Here is a 15195-nt window from a genome sequence, read left to right as displayed (position 1 = left end):
CGTGGCAAAATATTCATCATTATAAGAAAGAGCTGGTTGGAACGGTGAAAGATGTCTGGTTATTGAACACTGACACTAACTGAGTTTTTTAGGGTGCCCCAGGTGGCATTCATTATTAACCTTGTTTTCTCTGCTAAAACTCAATTTGTATCCTCACACCCCAAACTAGAAACCACACAAACGGTTTTAAAGGCTACTGCATAATTTAAAAAGACATTATAATGTAGAGGAAGGGCAGTGAAGAAATAAAAGCCTGGACATGTAAGAAAATAAGACAACCTGCAATCCAATGTGAATTTCCCCAAATTGAAAATGGTCTTCTGAATGGTTGAGGTAGAATAAAGGAAAAGATGAACAAGAAGGAAGAGAAGGGGGAAGAGGATAAGAAATTTCTTTTATGTCCCATCAAATAGTTGACAAACATTATTTGATTATGCAAACTGAAAAAAGGCCTAGGGATGGAGGTGGATGCTAGTACACCTGGACAGTGCTTACCCTGCACAATAATTCAAAATAAAACCAGGAAATCTAAGGATTTTGGGAAGGCCATGCAGATAACTCAGATTGCCACAGGCCCCGCTATTCCATATTCACGTGGAACTTCATATACTTGGTGCCTCTCCATCTACTTGAGGTTGGACCCCTCGAAAGGCCTGTGATAGGGTGGAATATTACAGCTTGTAGGGATTGAGGGATCATGTAGCCCAAATGCCCCGTTTAAGGTAGATCTGAGAGAGAACAAGGGAAGTAAGAGGGAGGATAGTATTTTAAGATTCTTAGCAAGTAAGTCAGTAAAAACCATTAGGAATCTTAGTAGCTTAGGGACCAAACAGCTATTTGTTGTTTGTCACAACCATGAGATTCAGATGGAACTACCAGAATAAGGACAGTTCAGTTATCAATAATTCATCAATTGTTTTCACTATAGATCCCTGTTGCTGTGGAATAACAGAAATGCCCAGCTTCATAACACTGAAGATATGCCACGATATCCAAATACACATACACACAAAGGCTTTTCATTTATCATCATCAAAACTTCACAGTTTTTAAAGACAATAGTATTTTAAGACCATATTCAGTTCACTGTTCCTTCATAAATAGGCAACTTTCTGGGAATACATCAATATCTTGATATTAGTGCTAGTATTATTTTAGACAGAGGAATAAATTCATTCACAAACAACACTGAAAAATCTACTTATTCCTTGTAACCTCTTTTTCAGTGAAGACTCTCAGCATACATCAATGTACTTGGCATCCATTTGTATACTGGGAAGCTTATCAATTCAGAATACTTTATGAACTTTACAACCCAAAATGGTAAATCAATATCACTAAGTATTAATATCACTGAACAAACATAAAATAACATCTTGAAAAGGTAAAACTACTACATTGTTAGTGTGAATATTTTTAAGTTGGCTATTCATTCAACATTTTTATATTGGATTGTGAGTCATATTTAATGAAAAAAGACCTGATATTCATTTTCAAGAATATGGACAAAAAGAAGAGAAAGGCAACTCTTGGAAGTGCTACAAAGTAAATACACAGTGATTTACCTCATATTCCTGGGAAAACTTCAAGTTGTCATTTGCTTTCAACCTTTCAATGTGATCTGCAAGTTCCAAGATAGGTATTGGAGGATGGCTAGCCATACCTATTAAAAAAGGAAAAAAAATGCCTTTGAAAACAGATGAAAATTATGTCAACTCTTCCAAAATATAGAGAACACTGTAGTTAGAAATGGCCTGAAAATATGTGAGTAGTAAAGATGTTTTAGGTGAGGAAGCAGGCAGATAGTTTGGTTACTCAAAGCAGGACATGCTCTTGAAGGATGGATTTTTGTAGCCAAATAGAAAAGTCACCAAGCATAATCCCCAAACTAGCACTCCTAGTGTGAAAGAAAGTGTTATTGTGCTATGAGTCAATGAGGTTAGCTAGCGGAGAAAAACCGAGTCAGGCTTGATGTCAGCTTCTGCTTTGAGTAATGACTGTTATGTCATTTCAAACTCCTTCTCCTGCACTGTGTGAAATGGAAATTGGGTGGAATTAAATGGTGTAAAGTGAGCTAAGAAAACAGACACTGAGAAAGGCCTAAAAGGGAAAGAGTAGTAGCTTGATAGGAAACAAAAAGTGACTTATGCATAATCAAGGAAAACTAACTTGAAGAATGAAGGTTACCAGGGTAACCGGAATCATCTGAACCTGCAAAGGAAATGATGGTGTAAATAAAAGAACGAATTTGTTGGAAAAAAAAATAATGAAATGGATAGCCTGATATGCTTTCAAAAAGGACTAATAAAAATGCTGCAAGTTTTGGCAGGATTCACCGTACATTGTGACTAGATTAGGATCGTTTTAGTATTGTACAAACCTGTAGGTGACTGACATTCACATGCAAACATGGACACAAAAAATGACATGCACCACAGCTCATTGACAATAATCACTGTCGACACAGCAGACACCAAACTGAACTTCAAAAATGTTTCCACTAGTAGCAGATTGTAGTGATTGGGGTTGCAGCCTTCTCTTAAATGTTTATAAATGGCCACACTAACAACTTTATGGTATTTTACCCAGGTCCCAGTATTCAACCCCCAGAAAACCTACAATCTACTTCAGGTGTAAACATCTTTGTCCACTAATGGCAAATGAATTCAGGAAAGTGAGCACATGGTGAAAGGACTAGGATCCAAAGAGGGTGGGAAAGGAAAGAAAGCAAGGGGTGCGGTAGAGGCTCACACATCTCAGTTCAGTCTGCCAGCTGAAGATATATTAATTCCACAGATCTTGTTAAAACTAATCCACTGTTAATTATGGTGATTCCTGTGTTTTTATGATGTCTTTTAACTTTTCATAGGATTTGCATTTTGTTTCATTCTGATTAATTTTGCAAGAATATCACGAGAGAGCTTGGCTGACTCATTGCTTAGAGTCACAATGGCAGCTGGCTAGAGAAACCTGAACTAGCATGTCCCCAGGGAAGCCTCAGAAGGAGAAAAGTCCTGAGGGAGAAGCTCAAACTGGAAGCTGTCCACATTCTGCTGTCACTGGGACCCTCTGGAGGGTGTGGGGCTGTGGAGAGATGACCTTTAAGTCCACATGACAGGGGACTGGTTTATGGGTACTTTAGAAATTATGCCTTATTGAAAGTCACCCAGTAAGTTCCTCACCTCCAATGCTGAATTATCAATGGTTCTGGTTAATTAAGTAAAAAGCTACTTTGCTTCTTCAAGACTACCATTTAGCACAGTGCTGTGAGTTGAGGTGGTTAAGAGTTCACGGCTGTGAAGGTCTGTTGCCAGTCAGCCAAAATCTTGAGTGGAGATCCAATAAAAACGAATTGGTTAGAAATAGAAACTCTTTGTTGGTGATATAATTATGCATCTGGACCAACATTTTGGAGCCCTTTCTGAAACTTTTCTGTAGAGAGGGTAGAATTGAACTAATTTGCATTCTAGGGAGGGAGTGGGTGGGTGACAGTGATCTGATAATTAAAGTGATCTTATCCAGATGAGGCACTCCCCAGTGAAAAGAATGGAAAATGCAAAGACACAAGAGACTTTAGGTTTATCTGGAAATGAAAATGGACTGATATGGACATCATTCATTGCTTTAACAGAGAAAATAATAGAGACAAAGATGTTTAGACCTTTTCGAGCGAATCGTGGGAGAGAGTTATTATCATATATGGACTGAGTGGTGGTTTGGCTAGAGAGGGAGGACACAGAGCCAATCAGGGAGGCGTAGGGGACTGAATTACTGCTCAAAGCTGCAAAAAGTAAAGCCAGTTGGAGATGGGAAAAGTATTAGTATAACAGCAGTAGAAGACCATAATAAACAACCAAAGATGCAATCAACACATTTACTTTGGGCATGCACTGGCACATGGTCTGGGAGTATTACTTTGGAAACTAATTACAGAGAAATCCAAGCAAATCTGTTCTTTCTCTCAATCAAAATATACACTGCATGCATAGATACCACAGCATTAAAAAAAATCATTCTCTGAGACTTGTGAGTAGTACCATTTTGCACCAAATTTCTAGGGCAAATAAAAATGGCGGAATGGATGCTTCACAGAAAAAGGGCAAATTTGTGAAATCCAATGGCACAAAAGAAATCCTAGCCCAGAATACTGGACATGAGTTTTACTTCTGGTTTGGCCATGTACTAACAGAGACAAATTACTTATTTTCAAGCAGGTCAATTTCTTTATCTGTAAAATCAAAGTGTAGAACTAGATAAATTATGGGGTAACTCTGTATTTCACAGTTCTCATTTCTGCCACATATATATAGGATTGCTGAACACAGCAGAGACCAGTCTGACTTTGTTCATATATAAGGGTCCTAAAAGTTATTGAAGCTTTTCTTTAAGGGGTGGGAGCACTGATTTTTATAAAACAGGAAACTAGTACTCAGTTGAACTGTCTATGTTCTAAATTATATAAACTTAATGACATTTTCTTTAGCTAGCCAAGGATAATTTCGAAGATATATTAAGTATCTAAAAGACTGAATGTCAAAAAATTATACCAAAGAATAAACCTGACATAAAACAACTCTAACCTGAAACTCTTTAGTTTATATCAGAAAATAATCACCAAGGATTTACTCCTAAATAAAGATATATCACTTCCCAGAAATTTCTTCATTGCCTTATGTTGAATACAATTTGTGATATAATGAAGCACATTATATGCTGAATGAAAAAAATAGACACTAACAAAATTAAGAATACCAAGTTGATCCCACTGTAGTACATTTTCAGTCTTTTGTCTGGCCACCTGGCCATCGCTCAGTTTAGAAACCAAAGGTTTTTATTAGAATAGTATTTTCGTATTTGATTCTGAAGTGCCTTAAAATTTCTTCTTGCAGGCTGCACACCAGACCAATTAATTCACAATCTCTAGGTGTGGATGCCAGACAGTGATATATTTTTAAAGTTTACCAGCCTTGGCTCTCTGTTCTGTGGGAACTCATGATGGGGGGCAGGGGAAGGCCTATAACTCCATTTATTACTGTTTTTTTCCTAACCCAACAGCCTGTCAGGATTTATGAGAATGAGATGAGCTTTCTCCTGGTGCTATCTTTGAATCTCCTCTGACTCCCCATTAGCAAGCATTAGTCCCTTTAGCTATAATTAGCAGCAAAGAACATGAAGCACTGCTAAGGACTGATGGGGACTTGCTAGTGTCATGGCCTCATCAATTCAAAGCTACAAACGTGCGACACAAATGCATTTTAAAGGCACACGTTGAATCTGAGCAGTTTTCATACTGAAGCTATGATACCTAAAACATAGAGTGTCATCATGAAAAATGACAGACGCAGTCACTAAAATCTGCCTTCGGTTGGAGGAAAAACCATGATGCCCACTTTTAATGGGTACATGTTTGTGCTAATAATGTCATGGTGACTTCCTTCTAAGAAGTACAACTTGAAACTCATGGCCTTTTAAGCTGAGAGGTATCTTAGAGGTTACTTAGCCCAGGGTTTTCATTTTATACAAGAGAATTCTGAAGTCCACAAAAGTTAAATGACCAGTCTGTATCCCAGATAATAAACAAGAATGTTCAAATGCTGTTTGGATATCTTTCTACTGTGATATTTGAATGGTAATTAGAATCATCTAATTCAGTGGCTGTTCCCAGGACTGAGGGGGCCAAGGCTGGCAAGGTAAATAATCAAAGATGATTAGGTAATATGCAGTAAATATTTTCATAAAGAAAAGCACTCATAGGCTTGGGCTGTGGCTCAGCGGTAGAGCACTACCCTAGCACATGTGAGGCACTGGGTTCGATCCTCAGCACCACATAAACATAAATGAATAAAGTCATTGTGTCTATCTACATCTAAAGAAAAATATTTTAAAAATAAAAAAAGCATGCATTCCCTCTTCCACACAATAAGCAGATTTTGGAGGCTGTCTTTAGTTCCCATACTTTCAATACAGGTTCAGAAGAAAATGAAAAATAACAACACAGATGAGATAAAATGGTGACTAATGCTCAATCTCAATTTCAGAACCATCTTTGGGCTGGTAGAAATGCAGGAATTTCTGAGAAGGGGAGCTATCCAGCCTTAGCACTTGCTTTGCCAAGTGGAAATGCAGTCTGACAAGGTCAGACTTCTCAGGTTTCAATGATAACGGAAAATCCAGATTATTTTATAACATCTCCTCAGTTTTCAGCATTGACACAAAATTTTCTTGAAATCTAGTGAACATCAAAGATAGGACCTTCTCAGGCTATATTCTGCCAACCAGATTGTGACCTCTGTTTAAAATAACAGAATCTTCCTTTTTGTAAGTGAAAAAATTAAAATCAAAGACTGCTAGTAGGGACAGACTGCATGCTAGTATCCACAAGGCAATGGTTGTGGTACCGAGATTTATGTCGGAGATATAATATGGGTACTTTTTTGATGGTTCATTCTCTGTGGGTTCATCTATCCTCCTCTCCTCCAACTCAAACCACTATTAATTTTACCAGTTAAAATGAAGATGAAAGGAGTTAAAGGACTTGATCAAGGTCATCATTATCAATAAAGTATGGCAACAGAGAGGCTCTAACCCTAGACCATGTCATTCTCACTTAGGGCACCTCTCCTCATGCCATGCTATCTCCCATCATTTAACACTCCTGCAAGAGTGGTGACATGCATAAAACTGGGCCTGTAAGACTGAGCTATCAGCAACACTGAGATCATAAATCATCCTCAGTGTAAGAAAACCTGTTAGTATAATAACTTCATTCACAGTATACATCTATTTCCACAGAGGGGGACAGGTAAAGAGTACACACACCTATTTCCGTATTTTCCAGGTATTTCTTGCCAAAATATTAAGTTTTCATAAAAATATGAATTAAAGATATAAATTCCATATGTCAAAACCTATAGTACTATTTGGCAGCTGATTTAAAAAAGAAACATTGATTTATGGTATTTTACATTGTCAACAAAAATGTTCTTCTATATTTTTCTAAGTCATTTAGAATATGCTTCTGATGATTATATTACCCATAGAGAAATGTTTATCAAACAGGTGAGCATCCCTAATTTAAAAATCCAAAAATCTAAAATGCTCTAATATCTGAACTTTTTGAGCCCTGACATGATATCACTGTGTGGAAAATTCCATACCTGACTTCACATAATGATAGCAGTAAAACTGTAGGCACACTAAATTGCATAAAATTTCATTTAGTCTTAGAGAATAATACTTCACTCAGTGATGATCAGAAGACGTATATAAAACAAATTATTTTACACTTGGACTTGAGTTCCATTCCCAAGATATCTCAGTATCTATATGCAAATATTTCACAATCCAAGAAAATCCCAAATCCTGAATATACTTCTAGTCCCAAGTATTTCAGCAGGGATTTTCATCCTATACTTGCTTTATTTTAATTCATTTTAATACTTGCATTAAATGCCAAATGGTACTTTATACCTTACAATAATTTTGTTAAGTACAGCTTTTGAGGTTACTAATAAGGGTGGTATATCTATTAGATGATGTTTTCTGTCATGATATATGCTTATTTGTAATGTCTTGAGAATACTCTGATTATACTTTCCAACATACTGTAATAAAAGTTGAATAGTTTATGGTCATAGACCAAGGAGAAGCTACTGTGTCCATCAAATCAATGGCCACAGTCTTGTCAAAAGTGTATTTAATAGACCTAACAGTCAGAGAGAGAGAAACAGTTTACTAAAGACTTGTCATATTTTAACATAATTTATGTACTACTCAATAAAGTACAAAACATACTCTGCTATGTTTATAAACTAATGATAAGTTAAAGAACATTTGTTTGTAAGGCACAATTGTTCCTTGGTAAAACAATAATGATAATTTGATAATTCATGATGAAGACCATCATTGAGTAAAGTATTATTATCTAAGACTGTTTTGTCAGGTTAAGTATTGAGTGGCATAATTAAAATTCACTTTTAATGTAGAATTTCTCAAAATTTGAAATTTGAACAGAGCATATTCCTGTACATGTGAAATTTGCCATTTCAATTCAATGAATCAGGGTTTTCAAAAATACAAAACATAAAAAACACATACAGCGATCTCCATCTAGGTTGCCTACCTACCTACATCTCTTATGGTAAAAAAATATGGAGAACAAAGCCCAGATCGGCTAGCACGGATCCAATTACTAGTATCAGTTGATCCGCAGCGATGCTTCTAGAGCTTTCAAAGCCCATTTGGTTGCAGTGCAGATACTTCTGCTGCTGATACCACTGTTTCTGATCCGTTAACTTTTTATGAGTTTGTTTTTGTCTTTCACAGCCCATCAATCACCTACCATCTATGTATGCTTTAGGGCAAAACATATTAAGGTCACCCACCCAATGAAAACGAGGACTTTATGTTGTGACATCTGATATCAATCCTTAAATCTCTTTTTGGAAAAGATGTAAGCACAAAACCATTGTTTTGTTTTTGTTTGGAGATATTTTTGGGGAGAGGGGGGTTGAGCAGGCGTAGCAGATCCTATAAGGTCACATCCAGGCAGACACAGTGGAAGGTAGTGCCTGGCGCACCACCTGATTCTGTCAGTTACATCCCCCCTTACACCTCTGTAGTGAAAAAGAAGCTTATTTATCTAAAACACTGAACTTCCAAATTTGCTTTGTTGGGAAGAAGTAGAAATATGCATAGGTATCTGAAATGTCTGTGGTTTGCTTATATATCACCCTCTTTTGACAACATTATATGTATCTTGGTCATTTTGTCCTATTCTAGAGGCTGTGGACCAGGGAGGTTAAACTATCAGTGAAGGATTTTTATAATATTTCAAAAAGACTGCAATTGACAGTCTCTATAGAAATGATGAATATGCCTGCTCTAGGACCCTCTGACTCACATTTCCAAGTGTCCCAGCATGTAGAAAGAGCAATGATGGTATGAAAAGATCTGGGCTTGGCATTGCTCATATCTGCAATGGTCAAGTACAGGAAGTAGCATCCATTAGAAGGGGATGAGTCAATGCACCTTGAAATCTACAGAACAGAATACCATCAGGTGCTAAAAAGGAGATCAAATTTAATACAGTACCTTGGGGAAAGTTTTTCTGTTTTGGTTTGGTTTTTACAGTACTAGGGAATGAATGCAGGGGAGCTTTACCACTGAGCTACATCTGCAGCCATTTTTATTTTGTATTTTAAGATGAGGTCTCATCAAATTGCTGAGGCTGGCCTTCAACTTGTGATCCTCCTGGCTCAGCCTCCCAACTCACTGGGACAGGTGTGTGCCATAGTTCCCTGCTAGTGAAAAGGTCTATTTTGATATAAGTTAAAAGTTAATGGGCTGGGATTGTTGTTCAATGGTAGAGCACTCACCCAGCACTGGGTTTGATCCTCAGCATCACATAAAAATAAATAAAAGTATTGTGTCCAACTACAACTAAAAATTAAAATAAAGTTAAAAAAGCAAATTGCGTATATATTCATCTGTCTATCCATCCCCCTATTCTACATTTTATAAGGTTAAAATATTAAATACACAAATAAAAGAGTCTGAAAGAATATGCATGGAACTGCATACAGCAGATATTTCTGGAGTATGAAAGTGAAGTAGGGGTAAAAAATCTTTTCCTTTTTATTTTATATATGTTAAGAAAAATAAAAAGTTTTAAAGTGATGGGATAAAGAGTATTCTTTCCTAAAAGTGTCCTCCCCCCCCCCCCCCGCCGCTTTCTTAACTTCAAATTAGAAAAAATTCAAACATGAAACATTTAAAGAATAATAAAATGAATACTTATTTAACTGCAAACTGTATACAATTATCTACAAGCTTATTTTCTATTTTCTAAAATCTCTCAAACATGTGCTCTTTTGACATTAAAACCAAGACATACTGGGATGGTGGATTAAAATAACTAGGAAAACTTTGGAGACAGGGTTTTCTTAAATTCCTGAGACTGGCATTAAACTCAAAACCTTCCTACCCTAGTCTCTAAGGTAGCTAGGATTACAGGTGTGTGCTACTTTCCTGGCTATTATTATTATTATTATTATTATTATTATTATTATTATTAAAGAAAAAAATCTTTCCTTCCAGCCAAGGCTAATAAACAGAGTTCACTTTTGCCTACTATCCAACCCATCTGTCAACCCTCCGGAAATGCATACCAAGTTTCTGCTATCCACAAAGACATGTGAGGTTTAGTAAAGGTTTCATTTTAAAGCTTCTGTAATAAGCAAGTATTTTCTTCCCTTCCTCCACTACTCTTAAAGATTTGTAAAACTTGATCAGCAGTTAATAATTCTAGAAAATTCCTCAACTCCATGTCCTCTTTCCTTTAGTAATGTTGTTAAATTTATTCTGCTACCCCAGGTGGTGAGTCTAACCTTGACGGCATGATACCTGCCTATGTACTTATGTCTCCCTTTTAACTTTGTAAAGTTCTTGGTGATACCAGAGGTGCCCCTGCAATGGCAAATTCCACACTAGTTCTGCCTGACCCTGGACACCTGTACTTGAAGACTTATTGATGTGAACCATTATTATCTTAAGACATTAGGCAGCTTAGGTTCTCTCAAACACAACCTGGCTGCATACTACTTGTCTGTACCTTATGGCAGATGTATACATTCATGGACAACTGTTACCAGCAGAGACAACTGCTTTCAATTGGAAAAGCCTGAGCCTCCCTGACCTGCTCAGATGCTGGAATGCAAAGTTTCACTATCGGAGGAACTTAATTCTTACCCAATATTTATAAGTGTGATAAAGCAATTTTTCTCTCCATATCCCCCAACCTCACAAAGATGGTTATACTGAAAACATCAGACTTTTCTTTCCTTTGGGTCTTAGCTGAGTAATAGTAACAAAATTCTGAGTTGTTCCTGACCAAAGTGTCTGTGGTACTGCTAAATTAACAGAATATTGTCATAGGGAACTTGGAACATTGGACAAAAATGAGAAGAAAAGACTCCTCAAAACTAGAATTTCCAACAAGAACAAATAACTGAAAATGTAAATGGATCTTCAAGATTTTCATTTTTTAGGAAAACAAAATTTATATAATCAGTGAACTAAGCCACATGCTTCCTTTACCTTCAGAGAGGCTGAATGAATTTCAAATGATTTTTTTTAGTATTTTATCATTCATAACAGACCCATCAGAAGTGGAAATCAATTTCCTTTCATGGGCAAGTTCTGCGCTAGGCACCAGGTATATAAATCAAATCACAGGTTTCTTATTTCATTCAAAGTAATTTTTTGAAATGAAAGTGTGGATAATTAATTTCCCACTTATGCATATCATTAATAAATTTTCTTGAATGTTATAAGGTTTGGGGATAAGCAATTAGACGTTCATAGGTATGAAATATATAATAGCATATTTCACACAGTAAAATATAAAATGTTTAAAATCCAAAAATTAAGTAGACTATTAGCACCTGCTATACAACATCTCATAAAGGATCACTTTATCTCACTACACAGAAAAACCCTTAATTCTTTGTGAATAAAAGGGAGAAATAAAACAGCACAATAAGATTGCTTGGTTAAAGATCCCATCTTCTGCTCTCTTCCTATTGGCAAGAAATTAAGGTAATTCATAGCCACTGGCTGGAATCCATAGTGGCTGAAGTAAATGGTCACATCTCTGTGAATTCACATTAGCAAGCTGAGTCTATTTCCTCTATAAACTGGTAAACTTTTCATGACAGGAGGCCACATCATAAAGCTTGGGAGAAAAGAGACTATTTCAACAAATCAAGCTTAAGTGGATGGCTCACCAGAGCCACAGGGTACAATACAATGTTCCCTGAGTGGGCACTTGTGCTAGGATCTTAGGACAATTTCTCCTTTTCTATTCTCTTCCTCTACTGCATCTCCTTCCTTCTTTATTCATTTTGTCCACTTTGTTCCATATCCATTTGGTGATAAACGTGATCTTTTATTGACACCTATCACCATTTTCACTTTGTAAAGGCCTTAGTGATACAAGGTGGTGCCATTTCAATTGTCACATTCTCTCTCCTTTCCAGTGACTTGTTTGAACTTAACATATGCTCTCTATAAATGGAATTAACATTCCTGACACATGAGGAAAACAATCTTAATGAGATATTTGGATTTGCCACACTTGAAAAACTGTCCATGAAAGTGAGGTCTCTTGAGAGAAGGCATTCTTGGTCTCCTGTGCTCTCTTAGGAATCCTTTCTACACAGTTCATTTGTGCTTTGCAATTGAGCCTGGAAGCTTTCTCTTTGGGTTCCCTAAGAGAAAGGGAGAGCACTTCCCTCGACTCTCTTCTTTCGGGACTACATTTACCTTCATACTCAACTCTCGACTGTACCTCAGCCTCTGCTGGAAGACCACAATTAGTTCCAGCACAGATCACAGTTTACAGAAAATCAGTATAAAACAGTAATTTACTGGGGCTGGGGTTATGGCTTAGGGGTAGAGCGCTCGCCTCGCACATGCAAGGGCCTGGGTTCTATCCTCAGCACCACATGTAAACAAATAAAATAAAGTTAGAAAAAAAAAGCTATTAAAGAAATCAGTAAGTTACTACTAAAGAAAAGCCTGCTCTTTTTCTCTGTTTCCAAAATGTATGATTGGTGATGAGGTAAGTTATGCAGGAATCATGTGGCATATGATGGCTTTCAGGGTTTCTTCTATTCATTCACAGTTAGCCAACATGGAGATGAATTTTTAGGATAAGAAATTTCCTGTAGCCTGAAATAGTCAGTATACCATCTTAAACTACAGCTAACCAAGATTCATTGCAACTTATTGCATATCAATTTTCCTTCAAGGGGCACCGAGAGGGCAAGTCAACAAAGCATCCAGGGGACTCAAGTTTGTTCAGCCATCATATCCATGCTCATGGTCTTCATTGATTAGCCTTTGAAAAAGGCATATAGGAGATGTTTAGCTATGTGTACAATTCTTCCACTTTTACTTATGAAGGTATATTCTTGCTTTCTAAAAAACAAATTGAGAAGTCTGACCTCATTTGAGTTAGAATATTTTTTTAAAATCTGTGATCATTGTATAACCACTTTGAAAATGGTAAACATCTCTTTCCATTGAAAAGTTATTGGTTACTGTGATACCTTTATGTGTAAAAGAGAAAAAAAAATATGCTAACCACAATAAACTATGCATTTTCAATTCAAGGCAGTTCATGGAGAATGTCTACTCTAATAGACCTATGTTGTAACAGGCTGGGAGTTAGAACATTCACTTGACACAAAGGAAGCTCGCCTACAATTTGGGGTACAATGCTACAACCAAATGTTAATCCAAAAGACTTCTTAGAGCAACTCTATTTTGTTCATCAGCATAAGTTATTAAGACAGTGCCACTCAACTTAGCTCTGTCATTTATTTGCCACTCATTTGGTATGAACAAATTTTGGTTGAAAGAAAACAAAATAGAACTGGGCTTGCATTAACAATAATGGACAAAATACCCCTCAGTATTTTTCCTCTGTTGAAGCACTTATTGTTCATTAACAAAAAAACTATGTTTCATGTATCATGTATATTTACTGCATATATATCTGCAGTAAAAAACCAAACCAAACCAAACCTGAATTTATCAGTGAGATTGAGCATAGAAAATATTTTTAAAACATTTGCAATTGTGCCTGGAATTTTTCCTCTTCTCCTTCCTGTCTTTTGTTCCTTTCTCTTCCTTCCTCCCTCTTTTAGAATAGCATAAACAAAAATAAGAACATATAGAACAAATCTATGCTTTCCCCATGGGATGAATGGTGTAAACTTTCATCTATTTATTCATGCATATACTTAAGATGAGAAGCTACATCTTTCCAGAGTGGCGTCAATAAAAATAATAAACTGTATTAAATCCATTACAAGTGCTAGACATTTTTACAAAGATGATAGCTTTTCGAAGATTTAACGAAAACTACGATTCTTTGCTCTCCCCCAATCCACTTTAGAACTGTACAAAAATCATAATTTCCTTTCACACATAGGATGGGGTGAACCTCAACAATATTAAAAGAGCAGGGAGAAAGAAGCTTTAAAAAAATGATATATTCATCTCTCAAAACGATATCACCTGGGCTATAAAACTTCCCGCAAAGGCTGTATTTGGGACAAGCAGGGTCATGCTCTTACCTGGTGTTTGAAAGTTAAGGCGTCTCAGTTCTACTGGGTCTGTTGGATGGTGTGAAGGGACCTCCTTACTGTTCGGTATGCTGCTCTTTCTAGATTCAGACTCTGCCCTCTTCCTATAAGGAGAAAATTAAAATTTAAGAATTGAAAAACATTCTTTTTAAAAGTAGAGAGTCACACCACCCTCCACTCTCAAGTCTCCAGTTTCAAAACTTTCTAACCAGCTAGTATTATAGCCTTGGCCAGGGTGCTTTTATTTTCTGTTGGCCTACAGTGATGCTTCAGGTCTAAAATGTTTAAGTGGATGATCTCAAAGTTCTCCTTCTGCTCTGGGATTAAACGATTCAGTGCCTCTGCCTTTCGGCTTTAATGGTGTGGTAGTAATAGAGCACTTCGTCTTGTTCAGCCATCCTCTCTTACCTACCATTTATATTTTGTGAGAAATGGGTAGGGTGCCCCTAGTAGCCAAAACAAACATTGTTACAATAGAGAAACTACCTGGCCTTAAGCTGAACAGTTAAATCTTTCCTCTTCTTAAGAATATATATCTGGCGACTACAGAGTGGAGATACATTGAATTTTCCCATAAGGCGGGTAAATGTAGTAAATGCATTTCTAAGATATTACTGTATCTTAATACCTAGAAGGAGAATTGAAACCAAACAGACCAACATGCCCTTTCTCTTTCAAACTGGAAGGAAAGAGGACAGTTGGCTGTTTCCAATGATATTACATTATCTTGTTAATGAAAAGCAATCACAGAATGATCAGAGAAAAAGTAATTTCATCTCATGGGCACTCCACCTCTCCTGATGAATATTCAAGGTAACATTAATGGTGCCTTGTTACAAATATCATTTTTCACAAAGTTCATCCTGTCTTTATTTTACAAGCTATCTATTGGTTGTACTAAACATACTTATTTAAACTCTCATAATAAAATGTTAAACTTCAAGGTAAGACATTTGTTCACAAACTTTCTTTATCCATTTTTCCAAATTCAAATAACTATATCTCCTCATAGACTGAATTAGATTAAAAATCCCATCATCAA

The 15195-nt window shown here is 36.5% G+C and overlaps 1 protein-coding gene across 4 annotated transcripts in view; it reads right to left on the bottom strand.

Moving 5' to 3' along the window:
- The window catches only part of PTPRD (protein tyrosine phosphatase receptor type D), a 507860-nt gene that overhangs the window by 107210 nt on the left and 385455 nt on the right, over window positions 1–15195 (bottom strand). For 3 of the 4 annotated variants that reach the window (XM_081282603.1, XM_081282605.1, XM_081282604.1), the window contains exons 21-22: window positions 14145–14257; window positions 1566–1663 (exon numbers count right to left, since the gene is read on the bottom strand). In XM_081282603.1, coding sequence (XP_081138729.1) covers window positions 1566–1663; window positions 14145–14257 — 211 coding nt within the window. Of the gene's footprint in view, window positions 1–1565; window positions 1664–2169; window positions 2212–14144; window positions 14258–15195 lie in introns of all 4 variants that reach the window. The other variant, XM_081282606.1, reaches the window with a different exon arrangement.

Source organism: Spermophilus citellus (genome assembly GCF_964194105.1).
Source record: "Spermophilus citellus genome assembly, chromosome: 2".
Classification (NCBI taxonomy): Eukaryota; Metazoa; Chordata; class Mammalia; order Rodentia; family Sciuridae; genus Spermophilus; species Spermophilus citellus.
The sequence above is the reverse complement of the archived record's forward strand: the minus strand, read 5'-3'. Positions and strand labels throughout refer to the sequence as shown.